This window comes from Emydura macquarii, unplaced genomic scaffold, assembly GCF_026122565.2.
Source record: "Emydura macquarii macquarii isolate MOO-44397 ecotype Brisbane River unplaced genomic scaffold, CSIRO-AGI_Emac_v2 contig_1451, whole genome shotgun sequence".
In the NCBI taxonomy this organism is placed as follows: Eukaryota; Metazoa; Chordata; order Testudines; family Chelidae; genus Emydura; species Emydura macquarii.
Genome location: NW_027131588.1, coordinates 4254574 through 4279555, shown reverse-complemented (window position 1 = coordinate 4279555; position 24982 = coordinate 4254574). Strand labels below are relative to the sequence as shown.

The 24982-nt window shown below is 38.8% G+C and overlaps 1 protein-coding gene across 12 annotated transcripts in view; it reads left to right on the top strand.

Annotated features, from left to right (window-relative positions):
• The window catches only part of MPDZ (multiple PDZ domain crumbs cell polarity complex component), a 270908-nt gene that overhangs the window by 47666 nt on the left and 198260 nt on the right, over positions 1-24982 (top strand). For 11 of the 12 annotated variants that reach the window (XM_067553100.1, XM_067553090.1, XM_067553099.1 and 8 more), the window contains 9 exons: positions 3329-3550; positions 4790-4929; positions 7148-7361; positions 9582-9710; positions 11777-11980; positions 15129-15243; positions 18213-18301; positions 19901-20096; positions 24450-24529. In XM_067553100.1, the coding sequence (XP_067409201.1) occupies positions 3329-3550; positions 4790-4929; positions 7148-7361; positions 9582-9710; positions 11777-11980; positions 15129-15243; positions 18213-18301; positions 19901-20096; positions 24450-24529 (1389 nt within the window). The remainder of the gene's footprint in view (positions 1-3328; positions 3551-4789; positions 4930-7147; positions 7362-9581; positions 9711-11776; positions 11981-15128; positions 15244-18212; positions 18302-19900; positions 20097-24449; positions 24530-24982) is intronic. The other variant, XM_067553097.1, reaches the window with a different exon arrangement.

Genomic DNA, 24982 nt, shown 5'->3' with positions numbered 1-24982 from the left:
TTTAAGGGAGGGTTCCTACCAACCATGTTCAGTGTAAGGGACACCTTGGCATTTTGATATTTAAGTGAAGAATAATAGCACCCAAGTACAAGTCTAAGGATAAAATATTTTATACACTTCTATTTGATGATTTTCATAAGTAACAAAATTATGTAATACATTTCTATAGACAGTTATGCACTGTACCTGTTGGGGTTTCCAGGATTGGGTCCATGCATTGTGACCTCAGGTTGCACATCTAAAACTTTTTGGGTATGATTCTCATTTATGTTAAAGCCACTTCACGCTGCTCTGGGAGTGTAAAGGGGCTGTAAAGTGGGAGTGAATTATTACACCTCCTTTAAGGGTGCTTTACATGATTGGGAATGTATAAAGTGGTCTTATTGTAACTGAGAATTGATAGAGCCCTGCACATCCACCGATATCCGTGGATCATTTTTATGGCTTGGATTCGGATACAAATTTTGTATCTGAGCAGGGCTGTTAGAATCAGGATCTTTAAAAATGTTTTATGTTAAGAAACATGAGTGTTGTTGGCATATGAAGATGGAGCATACGCAGAGGGAAATAGAGCAAGTAAAATGTTTACTAATCTTCAAACTATCAAGTTATATCACTTGATAGGATTACATTAGTTGCCCAATGGGGGAAGGTCATCCCTTTGTGTCGTCATATTATATTTGGCACTGAGCAAGGATTGGGTTTTGAATTTAAGATTTGAAGGGCTGGCCAGATAGATAACAAGGGCCAGATTTTTTCAAATTCTGGCCTCCAGTTCTGTGGGTGTAAATTGCACAGGCAAATAATTTCTGCACATAATTATAGGCACTTTAGAAGGCTAAGTTTCTAATTTTTGAGGGCACAGTTGGGGATATAGATGTCTGAATGACCTAAACTGCAGATTAAAAATTCCTTATATAAATATCTGCATTTACAATTTTGTTAGCTAAAAACTCTGTTTTTTTGAGGGGAAAATTTGGCCCTAACAGTTATACTTCTGGGCAAAGGTTTCCTTGGCAATTACAGATCTGTGGGTTTATAATATGCATGCTGTTATAGACAAGAGTCTATTATGTGCTTATATGCATTGATATAGGCCTATTATTGGCTCACAGACTGGGGACCAGTGTACAGATCAAAGTCCCTTTCAGGGGTCCCTGAATGCATCTGAGGGCACAGTTTGGCCCTGTGGTTAGAATAGTGTGTCTCAAATGTTGTTGCAGTTATCAAATTGCAGAACAAAGGTGAGTTAAGATAGGCAAAAAAGCTCGTTAATTATAGACTAAACACTTTATGAATATATATACATTTTGTGGATTATTTCTTAATTTAAAACATTAAATTTAATACTGTTTGTGTGTGGTGAAGGCATTCTTAATGCCTTAAAATAACGAGATCTAATGTGTATAGAAGAGCTTTGCTCTGGAGCCCAGGTAGCAAAATGGGTCCTTTAACCATGCATGGTAAGTGTCCAATTCAAAGTCTATTGAAGTCAACTGAGTCTGTCTGTCTGACTTCAGTGGGCTTTGGATCCACTGAAGGGAAGCCTAAAAGGTAATAAAAAGCAGCCTTCCCCCACTCCTGCTATAAATAATTTATGTATATGTGTGCCCTTTATATATATCACAACATTCTCTGTATGTTAATTGCTCCATTAAGATGGGTTTATTGAGCCAAAGGTTTTATTTTTTTTAAAATATATATTTTAAAATTGGTCAGCAAAATGGAGTGACTTTTGTGTATTAGCCCTGTTCTGAGGAGTAGTTGTCGAAAAGAACCAGATGATTCATCAGCAATAACAATAATTAAATATGAGTAGAATTAGCATTGAGAAAGAGGAGTCACAGAATCATAGGCTATTTTCAACACTAATGCCTTGTCCATTTTCCTGTCAATGCAGGATTGTCCTACATTATATTTTATACTGTCTAGTTTTAAATAAGTCAAGCAGAGACTTGCACCATTAACCTTAGGATACTATTTCAGTCTGAGATTATGTTCAGTCTACATTTTCCTTGAAATGAGGATGAACAGAATGAAATAACTCTTCTGCTGCATTTGAATAAATTGGAGGATGTTTTCCAGAGTGGCACATACAAGTAATATGAAAGTTTAAAGCTGAGGAAGGAGATGAGTGACCGAAAAGAGTGACTATAGATTGACAGAAATAATAGCAAGATGATTTGATTAATTTCATTACCTAGAATAGTGTATAATGCCCAGTACAGTAGTTAGGGCAGTGATATTGGAGTTGATGCAATAAGATTAGGGTTAAGAAAATGATTTTAAAAACACCTCCAGGAATTTAGAGATTTTTCTGTTGATATTTCACAAGTTAAAGATCAAGAAGGAAAACTACAATCTATTGTTTTATCTAATTTTTTCTTTGCCATTATAGGACAGGATGCAAGAGTTTTGGTACAGTGCATGCTGTTTTAAACAGCAAATAAGGCCATAATTACTAGTCATAGAGCAGCAAGGCAGGCATTCCAGAGCTATGTGAATAGACAGGCAGGAATGGGGAACAGACAGAGCCTTGACTCCCTGCCTTCAAATAGCTAGTCAGCACAGCTCTGCTTGTGCATAAGAAAAAGTAATCTGCTGCTGGCCAAGGGCAAGCAGGAGAAGGATTGTGATCCTCTGAATCAGTTTACTCTCTGGTCTGCTCTAGGGACACATAATCCACAAGCCCTTTACTCATGGCAGATCTAAACTAGGGTTGAGATTTTCAAAGTAATCTAGGGGATTTAGACGCATCATCCATTCATTTTAAATTAAACCCTTGAGCTGATTGGGAGGTTAATGGAGAGTGACAGTCTTACCATGTGGTGACATAAAAGACTGGACCCATGAACTCTTAATGAGACCTCTAATTCCATCATCATTGGTGAGGTTTCTCTCTTCCCCAAGGTAAATTCATTTTTTTAAAAGGTGGGTTAAGTTGGTTTTAAAAGACTCTGGTATGGTGGTGACAGCTCTATTCAAATATGTTCTGAATTACCACAGTGCGAGTGCTAGACTAGTTCTGGCCATTTGCGTTAAAAGGAACAAATACATTTTATATAGGGTACAGATGATGCCTGCAAACTGTTTCCATGATTTTTTTTTTTTTTACTCCTATATTCTCATGGTTCATAACTTGCTATCAATTAAAATATTGTGTGTATGAAGAAAGTGTTTCCTTTAAAAAAACAAAACAAATTAACATGATGATTTTTGTATTCTTTTTGTCATGGCAAAAAGATCTGTTAATCATGCTTATCAGTAATGATTGTTCTGCCACATTGTAAGACTAACATTCTATAATGTTGTTGTGAATCATCTTCAGGTAAATGTCGCACCATCCATACATTCGGCTGGCGAGTTCCCACAGCTTCTCCATCATGGTGCTAGTGTGGGTTCCTTGCCACATAATGAATCCTATTTATTGGCTCAGCAGAATGGGCACCCTGCTGATGTACTAGAAGCATCTGTGAGATCCATTACTCCTCAGATTAATGGGAGATCCTCCAGTGATGAGTTAGAGCAACTAATCAGAAATATGTCACAGGTAAGATAACATGCCTGCTAATAGTAAATTTTCCATTGATGTCTTTTATGATTTAGGGTAATCACAAATAGTGGGGATCATCACAATTGTTGAATGAATTGAAATATTTTTATTTTTACCCTTCCACTTAAAGAGAAATGAATTACAGTATTTAAAAACAAGCCACCCCCCCCCCCCATTTAAACTCTTTTGCCGTGTGAAACAAACTTTATAGCCTTCTTTATTTGAGAAACACTTGGAGTTTTAGGAGAAACATGAAAATATTCTCAATAAAATGTCATTGATACCATGCTTTTTATTATTTATCCCATGTTTGCTCCATTAAGAACAGTGTAGTTGTGTTTTGCACAGCAGATCTGCACTCTGGGTTCATCTCTTCCCACATGTGAAGAACTGCTATTCCATATACGAAGGAGAGTGGATTATCAGAGTCTGTATCTGTTGTGTGACTCTCACAGCAAAATTTTGCTGTTTTGGCAGTGCCTGGGGCCTGTGGCACACTTAACATTTATCTGTTAAAAGGTGGTGTATGCAGGATTAATAAAGGGTATAATAGAATCAGACATTAGACATGAAAAAGACGTGTTAGGTTACATAGTCCACCTCTTTGCCATTATAGTAGGCCAAAGTCTGCCTTCATGTTCAACTTCATTGACTTCAACCAGGTTGTACAAATGGATATTAGGGTAAAATTTGTCCCAGTCAGTGCATTTCCTGTTTTATTTTTAAGAGACTTGGGGGAGAGGTTTTCTGATACTTCCTTTGGGAGATTCTTTCCCAGTCTAATAGTTAACACCGTCAGGAAATTTCTCCTGATAGCTGAAATGTTGTCTTTCTGAATTTCATTCCATTATATCTAGTTATACTCAATAATTGTTCTTCATCCTTCAAATATTTATAGACCTTTAATGTTTCCCTTTAGTCACATTCAGCCAAGCTTTATGTGTCTAGCTCTTTTCAGTGTTTTCCTCCAAGCTATAAGAACTTCGTTGCTCTTCTCTGAAATCCCTAATTTGTCAACTACTGTCTGGCATTGAGATACCAGAACTAGATGCAGCATTTCAATATTTTGCTGCATATTACGATGTTTTTCATTTATTGAATTGTGCAAAGTGTATTCTGGTTGTAAGAGGTTGGTTTTTTTTTGTTTGTTTTTTTTTTTTTTTTAAATGGCTCATTAATGCTGGTTTTGAGTATATTTAACGTTTGTAACCTTTTTTGTTTGTTTTGCTTGACCAGGGTCGTCTTGTCGAGACATTAGAGCTTGTTAAACCTCCAAGTGGTGGTCTGGGCTTTAGTGTTGTGGGATTGAAGAGTGAAAACAGAGGGGAACTGGGAATATTTGTGCAGGAAATCCAAGAGGGAAGCGTGGCACATAGGTGAGACCATTGGTACCAAATGTTATAATAACATAATTTAGTTATGTTCCAGAGGGGTAGCCGTGTTAGTCTGTATACAGCAAAAACAACGAGAGTTCTGTAGCACTTTAGTCATGGGTTTCATTGTTTGTGCTTGTCATTATTCGCAGTACCACCACACATTCTTTCTCATATGTTAAGGCCAAAACATTTGAATCTCAATTTAAAAGCAGACTTTTAAGAGTTACATTTGATAAAATTTCAATCCTAAATGTAAATTTTATTGCAGTGGAGCAGAGCTATATATTATCATTGGTCTAGTATTTTTAAAATTTATTCTACCAGATAGAGAGTTGATTCTGATTTCAGTACACTGGTACAACTGTTTATGATACTGGGAATATTGCATACCTTTATTGAAGACAGAATAGCCTCCTCAATTCTGAAAAAATAGTTTCAAACATACATCTTTGAACCGATTTGTTTTTGGCCTAGATTGTGACACCCTTACTTTAAATAGCCGCTTATTATAGGAGTATCCCCATTGGAGTTAATAGTGTTGTTTGTGGAGTAAAATTCGGTAGAGCAGCAGTAAGGGGATCAGAATGCTATTACAAGCAGTGCTTAACCTAAAGTGCCTAACTCTTTTTTGTTTAAAAAAAAAAAAAAAAAAAAATGAATGGTTTTAACCAAATATAGCCAGATGATATTACCTGGAACCCAGCAATAATTATTGTTTGTTGAAAATATCCTTTAAACCTTAATCTTGAACCCACAAGCTAGGCTTGAGCAAAGAACTTTTGGACTTAAGAGCTACCTAGGAAAACCTCTGCACCTAGAGGCTATGAGGAAGCATAGCAGAATTGGTCCACTGTGCGCTCTCCATCCAGCCCCAGATTGTTTTACCCAGTGGATTTGTGCTGTGCATGAACTCACTAGCAGTGCCCTGGCTATGTTTACCTCTCTGTGGCCATGAGAGCTTCCTGTGGATACCTTCTCTGTTTTATGCAGTGGCTAAAGAATTTCCCTGCATAAGCTTTCTGCTCACCTCTGTGCAACAGATGAGTAATTAAACTGCTTTTGGTCTGAACACAACCATTCAAGTGAGTGCAGTGTATGGGCCCTGGAGTGAAATTCAGCAAAATATGGTTTGCTCTGCCTTGTAGCTATCTTTTCTAGAGTGTTTAAGCCCCAACCTCCAGTTGCTTTTCCATGCAAGTCAGTGCTGCCCTATTCAGATGGATAAGATGAGATGCGTTTTTATTGAATCAACTTTCTTGATTTGTGAAGAGAAAATAAGTACTGCGTCAGTTCTAGGATGGCTTTAATGAGGTACAGACTGGTCAACTACTGTGATATAAATTAGAGAGTCCCTGCAGCAATAAATCTTCTAGAGGATTTCAGTTGTTCAGATGAAAAACTTCAGATTCCCAGCAAAATATTTTGGACTGGGACTAGAAGACATTTCTTCCTGGTCACTTCTAAGTACTGTGGCCACTTATCCAACACAAGCAACCAAAGAAGTATGTGATTTGGAGAAAGCAATTTTTGTCTCTGTGTATCACAGAGCACTGTCATGTATATACTTTAAAATAAGCCTTTGCTTGTTTGAATCTTTTTGCAGTAATAAAGGTCAAGGGTAACTCATCTGTAGATTTCATTCACATTCTTTGAAGTAGGTCTGGGAAAAGGCTCAATATGTGACTGTACATCAGTACTTCCTTTGCCACAATATGATTTATTTTATAATTTATACAGGTTTTTCATTTAAAAGGGATCTGTTTTATCATTCATTATCTCCCTCTCCCTGGAAAGAAAATTGGTTTTTCTAGGATCTTGATGAAAGTATGTTCCACTACATGGTTTGATGAATATTCAGAACTTGCACATTGAACAAAGTAGAGCACTTTGGTCTGCTAAGCAACCTCAAAGTCAAAAATAAACATAAGTTCCTAGGCTATGGTTGGGAGCAACTCAGATCTAATATGCTTAGTCTCGGATGGAGGTGCAGGGAGAAGGGAGCTAGCTAGGGGGTAGCAGCCATGAAAGAGTGGCAGTGGGATTAGCTTCAAAGGGAGTGCCACAATAGCTCCTTGTAGCAAAACTGCAGGGAAAGATTAAGAAGTGGGGAAAATAGAAAACAGGATAATAAAAATACTGGAAAATAGTCAAAATACTATGTCTGTGGCAACTTTTTTTTTTGTGTGTGGTTTTTTGTTTGTCATATATGTATAAACAGAGATGGAAGGCTGAAGGAAGCAGATCAAATCCTTGCTATTAATGGACAAGCCCTTGATCAGACAATTACACATCAAGAGGCTATCTGCATTCTGCAGAAAGCAAAAGATGATGTCCAACTAGTTGTGGCCAGGGGTTCCTTGCCTCAGCTGATCAGTCCTGTTGTTTCTCGATCTCCGTCTGCTGCTAGCACAGTCTCTGCCCATTCCAACCCGGTGAGTACATCGTGTATGTAAGGGCAATGTATGTTTTCAGTTCTTGGTTCATGTAGGCTTACAGTACCCAGTACTATGTAACTATGTAATTTTTTCCCCCTGCTCCTGACTTCTTTCTCCCAATATAGGGCATTTGAGCCTACCTTTTTCCCTGTAGATATTAGAAACATTCTTGTCCATGGGGCTTGATCATGATCTTTCTTCCCATGTGTCAAATTCTCTATCTTCAAAGAGGCAAATAGAGCACCTCTGCTTTATCCATTGCAATCTCAGCTTTTAAAGCTTTGGAAGCAGCAGCAAACAAAATCTCCTCCTGTGACCTCCTCCTTTCCTTTAAGGAACAAATTTGTGGGGCTTTACAATCTGATCTATACCACCAACCAAGCTCATTCTCCCTCTTTATTCTCTCATTCTCTTATGGTAGAGAAGGCCAGATGCAGGAAGTGAGACACAAGCCCAATGTCTTAGATTGGGGGAGACATTAGTCACGTTTACAGGGCTATAATTGCATCTGTTTCCTTTTTGGTCTGAGTCCACCTTCTCAGGTATCCAGTCTATACCCGGGTGGAAATCCACAATTTTCCCACTCTTAGACTGGCCCTGGGATACAGTACTCTGTGTAACAACAGCTCTTACCCTGCATTTCCAGCTGAATTTGGACTCTTCCTTTTGGCAGCCTGTGACCAGTGGTCTATATCATGACCAGACAGCCTTCTTAAAACCAGAGTATTGTTTGTTTTGACAATAGGAACAAAGCATTTAGAGAGAGGTGTGTTTTTCTTTTCTTTCTTTTTTTTTTTTTTTTTTTAAACTATTTGCATGCATGCCTCTTACCTAAAGGCTTACTATCCCCTGATTGTACCCTCAGAAGTCTTAACTCTTTCAGATGAGCCCAGCAGGTACCTGTCTCTGTCTGGTTTTCCCAAACAATTCACCCCTCTCTTGAAACACAGTTCATTTTGAAACTTGCCACTGGTCTGTTGATCTTTCCTGGGCATGAGACTTTTCCTGTTCTGGTGTTTGTCTCTTAACAATCTTCAAGTGTTTGCAGAGAAGTGGCTTATCTTGAACCTGCTTGTTTTTCCTCACAGGCCACAGTTAAACTAAATCATTGTATTCAAATATTAAACAGTCCAATAACCAGGTCAGCATACAGTATCTATAAATTTTTACAGAACAGCTTCGCTTCCATCACAATGTGAAGCTCAGAAAGAAAACCATCAGGCAACAAATATTCCATTTCCATATCAACATCAGACCACCCATTGTAGCCCAAGAACGTCTATTTACCACTTCAGGCACAATTCTGCACGTGTACAAAGCTGTTGACTTGAAGCGCAATGTGAAATGAATGATAGCTGATTATTTGGATCAAGACTGAAGAGGCTTTCATCCTTTTCAGTGTGCTTAGAATGCCTGATGCTGTATGATGTTGTCATAATGATTTACACCAGTTAAACAAATAGTACTTTTCATGTCCTAATGTCTTTAAACAGACAGATTTTTCTAACCTGTGCTATTCTCTTGGTGTAAAGGGAGTAGAAAGCTTGTTGGGGTTACCTCTGGCATGGAGGACTTCTCATGAAAAATAGGGTTGGCATAGCTAGTCCTGTAGCCTTCTGTTGTAGAGATATATTGGGGTGGGGGGTTGGTTGGAGTGAGCTGTGCTTCAGCTATATCCATTTGGTGGATCCTAGCCAGTGTGTGTCATTTAGAGCAGCTGTCAGGCTGCTTTCCTCTGTGCTACAGATGGAGTAGACCTGGCCATCTTGCAGTCTCCCTCACAGTTGTAGTGGAGAATTGGGTCCATAGTCTCTCTTCAGTGCGTGCACGTTACTTACTTACATCAGAGGAGACTCTGAGTCCCATTCCAGTGAGATGTGAATTGCTTCCCATAAGGTAGTAAGTACACTTTATTCCTTTTGACTCCATTGGGAATTGAAGGCACTCGGCACCCCTCAGTGCCCCTAAGAATTTGATCTGTGAACAGATTCATGGATTGGTTACAGAGTGGAGAAATTTTTTGTTAAATGTCTACCTTAATTTCCAGTAGGCTAATAGTAATTGCGATAGAGCTCCCTTTAGTTTTCTCTCTTCCCCCTCCCCCCTCATTCTAAAATATGCCATAGAAATATTGTGTGAATGTCTTGTGACAAGATTTAATAGGTGTGTTCTTATTTTAGTCATTTGCAAGCTTACTTACAAGTTTACTTCTTATAGGTCCACTGGCAGCATGTGGAGACCATTGAGTTGGTGAATGATGGATCAGGTTTGGGATTTGGGATAGTGGGAGGAAAGTCAACTGGCGTGATAGTTAAAACCATCCTCCCAGGAGGAGTAGCTGATCAGGTAAATTCACCCTAACAAATTTCTTGTTTACTGTTTAATTTGGGGGTAAAGTTATCATGTAAATATGCCATAATAATGTTAAGTGACAGTAGTTTTCTTCCTTGTAGGCTGAAAGAAAAAGGATGCCAGTAATGTATATGGGGAAATTACACTTATTAATGATCATGTTTAGTAAGTGGGATCTGCATATAGAAACCCAAAAGCAGAATCTAGCCTTGAGTCACTCTCCTAAATTTATTACTTTGTACCACTCCTATTGTGTGCTGATAGATGTCTTTTCTAACTCTGAAATAAATATTCTAATAGTCGTATGACCATAGTAGGGTGGGTGGAGTGGTGGCATGCAGAACTGGCCGGTGACACATACACGGGGAGGGGTCACACACACACACAGACAGGGAGGGGTAACTGACTGACCCTTCCTGCCCAGTGCTCACCGCTTTCCATGCCTGGCGGGGCCCTGCAGACAGGCCTGCCTCTCCTGGTACCTGGCACCGCATCTTCCTGGCCTGAGGCCACCATCTGACCGCACTCACTGGCCGCAGCAGCGCACAGCCAGTGCCAGCCAGAGATGGGCGTGGCAGTGGGGCCCTGCCGACTGAGCCGGGATCGGCCCCAGAATCAGCACGCAGCAGGTGGGTGGGGGCTGTGTTGATGGACCAGCAGGGGGAATGGACCAGCTTGCGTGCTGCGGCCTTGCCCTGCCACCAGTCTTGCACACCCATCCCCATTGGCAACTGGACCTTCCCCTCTCCCCCCACTCACTGCTGGTGGCTGGCAAGCAGGAGTCTGGCCAACAGGACCTCCCATAGCATTGTGGTCACAGCTATCCCCTCGTGGGCCCTGTGCTTTGGTGCTATTGTAACCCTGGTACTGATCTGGAGGCAGAAAATATGGGACAAGTTGCCATTTTTAAAGAAAATGGCAGGCTTAAATACAGGACTGTCCCATTAGAAACAGGACGTATGGTCACCCTACCCAATAGTCTTTCACCTGTATGGCTAATCAAACCCAAATTGGAACTGACCAAAACAGTTACCATCATAGTGACCTGTGTGAGATGAGTTTGTTGATCTCACTCCATTTCCCAGTGTGGAGGTGTCTGTAACACCCATGTCAGCAGTTATGACAAAGAGCCCAAGGATTCAATGGGCACGGAGACTGAGCATTCCTCTGACTTGTAGAGAGAGTCTGTCAGTCAGGATTGAGGAATGTTTACACTGCATTCGGAGGTGTGATTGAAGCATGTGTAGACCTACCCGAGTTCTCTTCCCATGCTGCTATGGCTTCACTGCTACTGGTTCTCAGGCCAGCTAGATCAAAAGCTAGTTTGGGTACATATACACTTGCTGCAGTCACATTTGCAATTGCAGTGAAGTCATACCCACAGACTGAGCAGTGTTTGGTAGCTCACAGTGCTGATATACATGCTGCATGTATTCTGTGGGCAGATGAGTTCACTCCTCAGGTCTGTCAGTTTTCATGGGTACTGAATTCACTTGAAATATTTTTACAGTTTAAAATAAAGAAACAAGAAATAAAGGATCTTTTTTAAGCAATATAAATAACTTTGACATCACAGTAAAGGAGAAATATAATTTATTTTAGAAATTTGGCTAATACTGAGGGCCAGTTCTCAAATAAGATGCCCAAGATCTGCGTGCGCGCACACAAATGCATGTTTGTGCACTGTCATTTGTGTACACAGTTACTGAAATTAGCAGGTGCTAATTAGGCATTTGTACAAGGGTATTTTGAAGACAAATTCCTTTTTTAGTTGCTAAAGTATGTAAGCAATATACATAATACACATTTTTGTATGCAGAAGTTGGTCTCCACTTTTAAAAAGATTTTCCTGAACATCTTTGGGTATACACACAGCTGCACTCGTATCACATATGACATATCCTTTTTCCTCTGCCTCACCATTTGTGTATGGCCTGGCATTCAAAAACTAGTCACAGAGCTCACACCTTTTAAAATGACAGTTTGTGTGGGGGAAGGGGAGGAAAGACTGTTAGTAGTTTTTATTATGATTGTGACTGGTTGCTTACTTGCTCATCCAGCATGGAAGGTTATGCAGTGGAGATCACATCCTGAAAATTGGTGATACAGACCTGGCTGGAATGAGCAGTGAGCAAGTGGCACAAGTTCTGAGACAGTGTGGAAATCGTGTGAAGCTGGTCATTGCAAGAGGTCCCATAGAGGAACCACCTCCACCAGTCGTCCCTCCATGTACCCCCGTACCGACTTCCGTATCAGAGAAACAGGTACATGCCACATCTAAAAGATATTTGTTTGCAACTGTCACTTTGTTACCAGTTGGATAATGTTACATTTGTATCGGGGGCCAGTGCTTTAATGACAAGTAGTCACGTTTTCATCCTTTAGCTATGAAAATCTGGATCCTACAAGCCCAGTATGTAAGGAGCCCCACTGAAGTGAGTGGGAGTTGTATGCTTAGAGGCCTTTCAGGATCCAGGCTTGAAGATGTGTATGGTAGAAATAATTTCTAAACATCCAGGTTGACTAGCCCATTAGTGGAGCTTTGGGAACAGCTGAACAATCAATGTGTTGCAGCACTTCCCAGAACTTTGCAACCCGTTCTTTAGACTGGGCCAGCTGGATCTGCATTACTTTCCTCTGCCTGCCTCTCCTCCTCCCCAGACAAACCTCTTCATCCCCATACTGTCACCACCATCTGTCAGACAGCTCCTTACTGTGCCAGCCAGCAAACGGCTGCAGCTCCTTTTCTAGGTAACCGGACACAGCTTTATGAGCTAGCCAAATGCCAGCCAGTGAGCCAGCTGCTACCGTTATTCCCCCTTTGATATTCTCACATTCTCTTTTTTTCCTCCACTGCTCTGTTTCTCTCTCCCGTCTCCCCCAAAATACTCCATCTACCATGATTTCTTCCCTTAAAATTCTGAAACAATGCCGAGGGAGAAGATTTTAACACCGGGACAAATGGAAAATACAGGGAAGTGAAAGCATTAATAATCTAAGATCAGTACATAGGTCAAGTTCACTTATTCAGATGTTTGCTGTAATGAGAATTACCACTTTTCCAGGAAGACGCTGTAGCTGAAGTGTCACAATGTGCTGTAAATTTAAAATAAATGCTATTTAATAGGCTGCTTAAAATTTGTGTGTGTGTGTGTTTTTGTAACATAGCCCAGTTCAATGCAATGAGTATCTACTTAATGCGAGTATGGCAGAATCAGTCCCATAATGAGCACACCCAAATACTCACATGTAAATAAGTAACAATCTTCTCTTTTTGTTTCATTCAAAGTTTTAGAACTAAAATAGATCTTATTCACACCCCACAATAAATTTCTCATTTCAGCTTTTCTTACTCTTTCTGGAACATTTCTACTAATGTCAATGAATTTAAAACACTGAAGTTAGATAGACCACTTTGAGAAAATTCCTTTTACCAGTTTTAAAAAAAACCCTTTGTATTTAACACCAGCTCTCGATAACTGATTTTATACCTTGAGCCACTTCATGGAGTCTAGGAAAGTAGGCAAAGTAGTTAAATAACTTCACCCTCCTGTTATATTGTAGGCAGGTGGCTCTCAACATACTCATTAGGTTGTCTTGAAATAGTTTGAGAGAAGATTGTTGTTGTTTATTATCTGCACAATTCCTAAAGGGAGGAGGGAGGGGAGGAAGTTAGTTTTTCTGACCCTTGTTTGTAAATCAGAATTGTTTCCCTTTAATGTCTCTCAATTCAGAGCATTTCAACAGAAGTTTGTTTGCAGGAAACATCAAATACAAGGGTCAATCACCACCTTGAAAATTTTATTTAACTGTAAAATAGTACTTTTAGAAAAGCAGCTGATTCTCCTAACTAGGTTTATCTTGTTCTGGCTGTTAAATGATGTGATTGCTAGTATCAGAGATTGCAGTCATGATGATGCTATAATCCAGTTCATCCACTACTACTAAGGAAATAATGCCAAAACCTCACTTTTCTTCTCTCTCTTTTTAAATTCCCTCTTCCCTCCTGTGTTTTTTCATCACCTTGTCCCTGGTGCACAGCTCCTGGCAGGAGGTGTGCTGTGTTTGGGCACCTGCCTTGTGTCTGAACAAAATTTCCCTCATTGAAGGGGTGTGAATGTAGAAACTCGGCTAATGATGCTGGAAGTCGCAGTAACTGATGTGTGGACGTTTACCACCAATGTTTCGGAGAATGCTGCTGATGCAGCTCCCCTACAGGCAGCTGCTTCTGTAGGCTCATTTCACTCTTAAATGCAGGATGGACCTTAACCCTGTGAGGTTTCAGCAGCAGGGCTCCTACAGGATATCAAAAAGCCAGGGATGATGCCATGGATCTGGCAACCCAATCCCGATTCTCAGGAGAGATTAATTCTTTTGGAAATTCATCAATTCATGGAAATGAAGCAATTACTGGGTTCTAAGCATGGTCTGTTATAACTTGTGCGCAGTTCAATATGAATAATATTGAAATGAGTTACTGAGTAGATGAGTAATATGAAGGAGGTTTAGTGTAGAGCTGAAGAATTAGATGCTTGGCTTGTCTTTGACGACATTCAGGATTGAGTTATTCAGGTAAAGAAATGGGTCAGATCTTCAGGTCGTGTGGATTAGCATAGCTCTGTTGACTTCATTGGAGCTATGCGGATTTACCCAAGATGTTAATCTGGCCACTGAACATTTGTTTTAAACACCAGAACAAAAAGCAAATTCTGTGAAAGTTATTTAATGCCTTAAAGTTAAGTTTTCCAAGTTGATTTTTTAATAAGCCATTTATTGTTGACGTGGGCATTTAATCAAAGTTCTTCCATTAGCAATAAATAAATGAATTAATTACCAAAAGCATTCTCTGTTTTAGAAGTTCAGAGGACTGTAAAGGGTGTTAGTGGTGATTGTCATCATTTAAATAGCTGGAATTATAATTGCCACCTTCTAAAATAGAAATTTCAAGCCTTGCTAAAAACAGGAAACAATTGTTTCACTAGAAATAGAGTCCATTATGTTTTAAACTTGGCACATATTAAAAAAAATTAACTATAGTTGCTGGCCATTTATTTGAAAAATTATGAGTTAAAAATCTTTTGTTTTGTGGTTGTTTTAAATTTAGCACAAGTCTTTGATCTGTTCAAAGCTGAAATTGACGGAGTCTCGGAACAACTGCATGCATCACTGTATTTAAGAGTACATTGTGTGTATTATTGTGCAAGACATCTATTGTGCAGCTGTCAGGATCACAGTAACATAGACAAAATGCCTCAATTTTGCACAATGTGTCATATAGTTGCCTGAATACCAGGGTTGGAGCAGAAGAAAAGTTGCCACTTTTGTCATTAACATTTGTCTCTAATGCTTGACTTCACAAAATGTAGCTTTTTTAAAAAAAAGGTTTCCTTTTTCATTACACTTTCCTGTTAGGCAGAGTCTTCTATTGATATTGATGAAGATGGAGAGAAATTTGATGTAGAGCTCACTAAAAACCTTCAAGGATTAGGAATAACTATTGCTGGTTACATTGGAGACAAAACCTCAGGTAATGTTAAAATAAATTCCTGAAGCTTGCTTTTATATCTCTGCAGCTTACAATAGCCTGTATGTATTTCTAATTTGATTTAGACTTTTTTGGTACATAAAGGAGCAAAAGCTTCATCCTAAAACCAAAAAATGTTGTGAGGATTATTTAGAAGTGGGAATGTCAGATAGGATAGGATCATTCAGTCTTTCATTATGAAATCCTGTTTTAGGGTTTTGTAGCAGTCGTGAAAATCACTCTTGGTTGAACCGTGACACATGCATTTTTTGAAAAACATTTCTAAAAAATTGATACAGCCCTTTTTAAGGTATATGGTTTGTTTTTTAAAATTACTTTTTATTTTAAAGGGAATTTTGGAGAGATTAATTAATATTGCAACAGTTCTAGCTGATATTTTTAAATCAGTGAACATAATTCTGATCTCATTTACATCAGCATACAGTACATCTTGACTGTCTTCATTGATTTCAGTTGGATTATTTCAAACTTCCATTGGTACAGACTCAAAGCAAAATCTGGCCCATTGAGTTTTTTGAAAAAAAAAATCTTATGTTCACATATAGTAATTTGTTCTAATAATTTGAACTACATTTTTGAGAGAACTGATATAAAAATGTATCCTGCATTCATATTAGGCAAATCAACAGTTCTCTTATTAAAATGCCCTCCAATGATTCTCAAATAGCTGCTGCTCTGTTTTCTGTCCTATACTGAAAAAATATAAAGAAATGGCAGTTCCATTGTATGAAACATTTGCTATTATAGTAATCAATATCATCCTTTTTGATGGTTCTGAGCAGTGAAGCAGACATCTTGACTAAATCTTACTAATCCATTGACATATCAGATCAAAAGAAGCCTTGATTGCCCCTTGATTGGAAGGGGCACAATTTATGTATTCCCGTCTCCTAGCACCTCTTAATATCACCTTTAAAAAAGCAAATGAAATTTCAACTGTAGAACACATTGTGGGTCTGATATACTCTCAGAAATGAGTCAGTGTGGATGTAGGTCTGAAATGTTGCTTATTGAATCTTAATGCCTAAGGGAATGGCTGGTAATCTTACTTATTCCTCCATCCAAAAAACTTCGTTAAAGAACAGCTGTGATTACACAGAAACACTAACACACCTTTGAAAAGCCAGAAGATTGCTAGCTGTGTCCTTGTCTAGCCCTTGCAACTTACAACTGCATTTTTGGTGTGGAGCTAACAAGCTCCTTCTGTATTACTGCCTGGTATTTTGAGGAGCTGAGACAGCAGCACTTGGGAGCCTTTCAGTTGGGTTGCCATAGCGGCAAGGCACTTAGCTTCCACCACAGCCCTCCATCCCAGGTTTTCTGCAAAGCTGTGGACTTCTCCCACACAGATAACCCAGTGAAAAATCCTCTTTCCTCCCCATATATCCATGTTTAGCTCCCACAAAGGCTGCAATCAACTCCTTATGCCTCCACAAGGCCTACTCTTTCTTCCTGCCCCTGTTTTCCTGCTCACCATCTCCATCCCTACTTACCTGCCAGTTGCCTCTCAGAGCCTACTCTCTAGAACCCTACTCGCCTTCCTGGCTTCCTTGCTCTCTCTGAAGAGTGGAGCAGGTGAGTAAGGGAGAGAGGATGGCATTATTGGAGAATAGAAGCAGATGACCGATTGTGAGAGTGAGAGAGAAAAAAGAATGTACGCATGTGAGGTGTTTGGAATTGGAGACCGTTGTCATTTAGCTAATGAAGCCAAATGATGAGGAAAAACGTGGCCCACTGTTAAAAAGGGAGCATTTTTCAAACGCTCCTCTGCAAAAGGCAGTATTTTTACTAAAATGATGACTTAGGAAATTAATTTATCCTCTGAATTTATTCTACGAATTTGGAGATTGTAATTTTCAATCATGAACATGGGGAACACATGGATTTTAGTCCTGCTTTGTGTGTAATGGTTCTGTGCTATCTGTTTAGGTTTTGAGTGGTGGCATGAATTCCACCTATGCCAAGACAATTAGGTTAGAAGTAGAGCCGGTTGAATATTTTCTGATTGAACGTTGGAAAATGCTGATTAGAAGGAATAGAAACATTCCATTGCAATTTTTGACAGAAACCAGACAGGCTGGCTGTCCAGCTCCCTGGGTTGCTCAACTGGCTTCCCAGACAGCCAGCTCCCACTTTCTTGGGTAGCTGGCAGTCTGGACTCCCAGGCTCTGTCGCTCCTTTATAGCCCACTCTGCAGTTTCTGCGGTTCACTGGGGTCTCTAGCTCTATGGCTCGCTGGGCTGTTTAGCTCTGTGGAGCCAGGACTGGAAATGTATGAAAAACTGTTTTGGTCCTTCTGAAACAGAATTTTTTGAAAGTGTTCCTCGCATAGAAAATTTTGCATATTGGACTTTTCATTTCAATTTGGAACAAAATGTTTTTTGCAAATGCAGAATTTTCTGTGGGATGGAAACACCTCTTTCTGCACAGCTAGAATGCGGTCCTAATTTACATAGGCAACTTTTTCTGTCTGTAAGTGTTTGCCTTTGGAGAACCAAACACATACTTACTTGTTCAGTCAGACATTTTAAAATATAATAGAAAAGGAACCATGTGGTTTTGTCATATTTATAATAAGCAAACCAGTGCACGTATGCATGATGCATGCTAAATTTCCTTGCCTTTTGACCTGTAGCAAGGTTTCCATGGAATTTTTATTGTCAATTTTGTCATTCATGGTTAGACTATTTGCTTACTGTAAAAGGTCCAGTCCTACTTTTGTGGAAGGAAATGGAGGTTTTGGGTGGTAAATGCTTAGGGTGAAATCCTGATTCCATTGAGGTCAAAGGTTGAACAAACACTGTTTTGTGGGGGGGAAAAAATGGATGTATTATAACTAAAATCTACATTCCTTCATGGCTTTTTCCTTACCTCACTTTTATATCACTTTTATATTGTTACATAATTCGGACAACTTTGGTATTAAATAACTTTCTTTTTTAAAATCCCAGAGCCTTCTGGTATCTTTGTGAAAAGCATTACAAAAGGCAGTGCTGTTGAACATGATGGTAGAATCCATGTTGGAGATCAAATTATAGCTGTAAGTAAATACAGGGATGCGCTTACACAGCCAACTCTGAGTACATGAAATTATTTGCATGAGAAAACCTGTATAAGGGGACGTGAGGTTTTTTATGCAGGGGGTAGATATGTGGGTATCGTTTTACAATACTTATTCAAACAGGTAAAGATTGGGTGTGAAATGACAGCTCCTTGATTTTGATTGAATGTTTTGTCACACTCTTTATGGTCATGTTAACTATATAAATAAGTGGGGGGGATTTTTGTTTGCTTGTTTTGTAAGAAATCAATGACACTTTGTTTTCTCATGTCAATAGAGAGTTCTTTATTTCTACAAAATACATGTTCAGTAGTTCCAAGCACATCTAATAAAGTATGCCACTACACATTTTTAGCTGTTCTGAGATGAAAGAAAATCTTTTTAAAAATACTGATATTAAGGGTAAAAGACTGGAAATTTTTTTGTAACTTGAATGTTCTTCATTAGATGTATTACGCAGGGGGATACAGGATGCAAATGCAGGAGTTTTTTTTGTGTTAGAGATGTCAGAACTGGCCTCTTTGCTATATGCAAAGTAAAGAGGAGAAAGAAACTACAGTGCGTGCGTGCGTGCGTGTGTGCGTGCGTGCGCGCGCGCAAGATTAAAATAATGAAGTATATATATTCTGTAGATGAACAATTCCTACAGTGAAGAGAGATAGTATTAAGTTTTTAAAAGATAACAAGGAGGGAGATTAGTTTAGGGTGATTTGGGACTGGGGGAGGGGGAGTAGGAGTGTATTACTAAGAGATATGGAGTGAAATTGAGGAAAGGAAAATTTAGGCTGAGTATCAGAAATTAAATTAAATTTTAGGTTTATTAGCCCATACAAGAATTTTGCAGTGGCAGTGGTGGAAGCCTTATTGCTCAGCCCTTTTAAAAACTATGGACTAGAGGAAAAAAATCATGTAATGTACAGGGAATCCTTGATTGGTTGGAGAATTGGACTTGATGGCCTAGAGTAAAACAGCTTTTCCAATTTCTGTGTAGCTCTGATTAAATAGGTAATAAACAGGGAAGAGTTTTTGAAGTTTTAAATATGGCATACAAATAGGAATATTTCTAGAAGAGTAAGAGAGATGCTTCCTTTCTTTCCTTCTTATCTTCTGCCCTAATCCAATAATCACGGAGGGTGTCTGTACTTTTTCCAGTTTTCCACCCAGAGGTAGCACTATTGGAGCCCTAGTGTGAACAGAGCTACTGGTGACCACTAACATTTTAAGTGCTTTGCTATGTAACCCTGCTTAGAGTAGACCTACATGATAAAGGGGTCAGAATGCTGGTTGCCACTGGGAGCCTTCTTCCACCGTTGCTGTTATGCTGGTGATACAAATGGGCTATTATAGGCACAAAGCCTAGTATAGATAAGACCACAATGGCATTGGGGTTTTTTCCCCTCTGTCCCATCCGCTCCCTGCCCCCCGGTTTTGTGTGCAGATTAAATAAGTTGTGCCCTCAGCGTTTTATTTTGCCTTGGAGAAAAATGTTGGGGGGGGGGGGGGGGTGGGTGTGTGTGTGTGTGTGTGTATTTTCACCATGTAGTGGCTTGCTGGTTAATACGATGTCTAATCCTTCAGGTGGATGGAACAAATCTTCAGGGTTTTACCAACCAACAAGCAGTAGAGGTTTTGCGGCACACAGGACAAACAGTTCAACTCACTTTGATCAGAAGAGGGCTTAAGCAGGAAAATCACATTCCGCCCCATGAGGACTTCAGTGCTGCTGTTGAAAAGGACTTAATTTTCCCAACTATGGATAATGGCACAGCCAAAGGTAATTAAAACTGGCTTTGCTCTAAGGCAGCTGGAAATATTTTTCTTCACAGGGTATGAACTCGAAATGTTGAGCCTAATTAATTCCTAGTATAACTCCATTTGAGTTCAGTGCTGCTTCACCAGGGATGAATTTGACTCATTATGTTTAAATCAGTTTTGAGAATCAGTGCCATTATTCATTACATTTCTAAAGCAGATTTTGAAATCAGTGCACTAGTCTCTGCTAATTTGCACTAAAGCTTTGATCTTTCAAGTCCATAAGAATGGCCATACTAGGTCAGAAATGGTCCATCTAGCCCAGGATCCTGTCTTCCGACAGTGGCCAATGCCAGGTGCTTCAGAGGCAATGAACAGAACAGGTAATCATCAAGTGATCCGTCCCGTTGGCCATTCCCAGTCTCTGGCAAACAGCGTCTCTTTCTGTCCTGGCTAATACCCATTGATGGACCTATCCTCCTTGCATCATTGTGTGAAGCTGAGTGCAAAGTTGTGCCCCTGCTCAAGAGTGAGTGAAGCTACATACAAGGACATGTAGAGTTAGCAAAGATTGCTCTTCTGCAATGAGCCAAGGTAAATCTCAAGCCCCTCATAAGTGCAAGTTACAAAGGAGTATGGGTAGAAAATGGGCACATCCTGGACAACTGATGATCTTGGACTGTGTTTCAGGTGTATTAGGTGTACCCAATCAAAAGTCCTTGTGAAGTGCTAGGTTTGAAAGTACCTGAAATGCAGATTAGCAAGGTTTTAATGGAAGCACCTAAGATCATGTATTCACTTTTTGATATGCATGGGCAACTACCAGTAATTTGGTAATATTTTAGGTGATACAGTATCCCCATCACATTGGTTCTGGATGCAAATAAAGAATTCTTTAAAAACTCATTTAAATCGTTCATTAACGTCAACAGAAATAGACCTTAACTCACAAGTTAAACCATAATCGTCCCTTTCATGTAAAATAGAAGCTTTTTACACTGTGCCTTGAAGGTTAGCACACTCAGGCTTAGCTGAAGCCAGGAAGAAGCCAAGGACCCTCCTTCGAAGATAATGTGCTTTCTGTCCAGAGATTTCCAAACCTAGTGACTGCAATTCAGCTAATCTTGATTGCCTTAGTGGCACATAAGGGGACAAGTGGTCTGTGAATTAGCCAGGGCTCAAAGGATATGTGTCTTCATAGGTCAGTGTCATCACCTTTGAAGGAAGGAAAAAAATGAGTTGGTAGATGAATGTTAATGAGAGTTGCATTTGCTCAGTGTCCAACAATCATGTCCTTCTACCTCCAGATAACAATAATGGATTTGCAACTTATGGGCGTTCTTTCTTTTATTGTAAACTCATCATAAAAAAACACAACATTAAAAGAACACAAAGCATTTTTTTAAATGTACCACGTCCTGCAACCATTCCTTCAACACTGCAGTACAGAGCCAGATCCTACAAGGCAATGAGGGCCTTCCAGCTCCAGTGGTATGGACAGTAAGCACCTCACAGGATGGTAGTGATCTTGATGAGCATTAAAATGCATAGAATGGCTGAGCATCTTCTTCTTCTTTTCCAGAACAGTGTGAAAGAGAGCAGGGATCTCCACCACTGCCGTGCAGTGCTGGTGTGGTACACATTGGCAAGGACAATAAATAAGAAGAATCAGGTTCTTAATAACATTCAAAAACATTTTTTTCCTGTGGAAATGCTCTGGTATGTGCTTCCATAAAAAGCAGTCATTTTGTACAGGTTCCCCAGTATCAACTGCAGTACATGTCTGAGATTATACAGGTGAACAATGGAAGTAACCAAACCCAGAAGAGTGTTTCTGGTGCAGATAAAGCAAGTATTGTCATTGAGTGTAATTGTATATACTTAAGACTAAGACTTATGTCTCCTTGTTTAAGACAACATGTGAGGCAGTTTGTTTTTTTTGCCAAACATCCTTCTTTTCTTTTAGTTTAGTAATCTGATTCCAATTGGTTTTACTCATTAAATTCTTTATTTTCCAGTTAAACATTCATTCCAATCCTCTGTGACCATCCAACACTAATCCCAGGGTTTGTAATATCCCAGGGTTTGTGATAGACTTCCCTCTGATCTATCCTAAAACAGCCTTTAGTTTGTTCTGTATTCTCTGGTAGTGTTTGAGATTGAGCTACTTCTTGCTCACTGGAACACTCTGACTTTCCTGTTCTCTTTCCTGAAATTCTTATTTTCTAACTTCCATTCATCCTATCTCTTGAGCTGCCATGTCTCACTGATGTGTTATGGAAGGATATACTGCTCTTTCAGTTCTTGATGGCCATGTAAATGCCCTGTTTGTTCCATACCTAGAGAGCAGCTGAAAAATGCCATCCCAGCTGGTTCTATAATATAATTTACTACTTTTCTGAGTTCTGTCAGCTGCTTCCTGTCATTCTATATAGATGATCAAATCTCTTTTAAAAAAGAAAAAAAAAAAAAAAAGAGGTTCTACTCAGATGCTTTATTCCCAGCTGAGTCTTTTGATCTTGGGAAAATATTTTCAAACTTGAGAACCAGTGGACATCTAAATAAATGGCCTAAATAGACTAAAGCTGGGGTGTTTAAAGCAGCCTAAGAGAATTAGAAGCCAGTTGTCATTGAAAGTTGTTGATTGAGAACCTAGTTTCCTTAGGCAACTAAAGCTGGGGTTTTGCATGAGCCTATCATTAGGAAGCCATGTTTGGGAAAATTTGAATTGTTAGTGTAATGCTAAGAACAATCTTTGTAGCTTTGATATAGAGGTTTTTGTTGAGTTCTGGTAGGCTCTCATTGGTTTGTGTCAGTATCATCATGAGAATCAAAATCTCCATGCCTGTGTCTGTTGGCTCTTATCTAAATGCTGTTGTTTCCCTTCCTAGAATTAAATCAATTCAATTTAAAAAAAAATTAACAATAGAGCGCTCCTATTTTACCGTAGTTTTCAGTTGCATATAAACTTTAGATCAAGTTACAGTGACTGGGGTTTACTGATTTGCCTAGCACATCATTATGTTTCTCACAGAACCTTCCTTCTTTTCTGATAAAGCCTTTGTTGTTGCTCTTAACCACTTTTGTATGTACGGTATTTCTCCTTTTTGTGGGTATGAATCTATACGAAGAAGATTTGACCTAGGGGTTGCATTCTTCCATTGCCCTCTATGCATGACAACTTCAAAAACACACCTCTAAATTTGTGCTCCCAATTCTGAGGGCATGAAAACTGTTTCATGTGTGCAAATTGGGTACTTGGACTCTTATCATGTAAGCCGCTCCACATGCGCAAGGGGGCGCTCACGAGGAGCAATTTGCAGTATCAGTGTCTTAGATACCTAAACACCCAGCTGGCACACATGGAGTGTGAGAGAATCAGACATTTGGGGCATATTTATAACTTGTCCCTCCAAATTTTGAAGTTAGATTGAGGCTATTTTTGAATGTGGCCCCAGATATCATCATTCTGTCCCTCTGACCTTTACTTCTAGCTTTTTTTGTCTGGACTTCACATGTTTAGGAGAAGCATATATTTAAAGCTTTATACCGTATCTTACTGCTATCAGCTTTCATTTTACATCAGCATGCAATAGTATAATTTAGATATATCTATGATATAATATGATTTTTATTTTAACTATTTAATATATTAATAATTATATATTTTATATATATTAATTAATACTAATTTTTTTAAAATTATAAATCAAATATTATTTATAAAAAGATGGATGGTACTTGCAATTTCTCCATTAATAGAAATAGCGATGATATTGTAGAAGGTAACCAGAGAGATCCCAAGGATTTAGTTATTTATAAAAGTCAGACACATGAGGTCTGCATTCTTTGGAAGAGAGGAGCTGAAAGAAGATCTTCAGAATACACAGTGCTGAATGGAATAAATGGGTTAGTGGGTGTTTAAAGGCTATTTGGGCTAGTGTTAAATATAAAAACAGACACAAAAGTAAGCTAAAATGTTTTTCTAAAGGAATTTTAGTATGAGCTCTTCACTCTGCAAATGTGTAATATTTGAAATATACTACTAAGGGCAACGATAGAAACAAATAGTATAGTTTTAAAACTAAGTGTGTTATATAGACAAAATGTTTGCGTGTTGCAGGTGCAACTCTGAAGCTGTAATGAAGCAAAATATCTTTTCAGCCCTTTTTCCATGTTAAAATTGCTCATGTTCCTGTGTGCTAAATCTAAACCTGGGGAGGAAAAGCATGTTGCACTTTTAAATAATGCATGATTGTTTTTTCAGTATTCTGGAATGCTGTGCAAGTCTTGCACAATCCATGTACTTTACTCACTATAGGAAGAAGATAAGATTGTCAGGTTTTCATTGTAGTAATCTCCATACAACTTCTAGGTTTCCAGCTAACTTCCACAGGAGAAGCAGCATTGCAGAATAAATGGCAGAGGATTATGGGTACAAATTATGAGATAGTGGTATGTACAATCTAATTACTATTAGATGTTCTTGCTAGATCTTACCTGTAACATTTACTGCATTTAGTTTTGCATTTTTATATGTATGCGTCTTAAACTACTAACTCACAAAATGAGTGTTGTGGTTTTTTTGCTGAATGTAAACATGTAATTTTTCTGCTAAATATATTTTTATGCAGTAAGGCAGACAAGGAAAAATAAGCACAGGCTTCTGGACAAATTTACTATTTTGTGGAAATTGGATTTTTTTGGGTGCTTAAATGATTCAGAAATTTAGTGAATAATTTTGGCTAAATTTAAAAAAAAAAAAGTCAATGTTTTGACATTTTTGAACAAACCATTTTGACACTTTGGAAATGAAATGTCATTTAATTTTGAAAATATCCATTCAAATTAGCATTCCAGATGTTTTGTTCAACCTGAACAAAAGATTTTCATGTTGGTAAGAAAAGA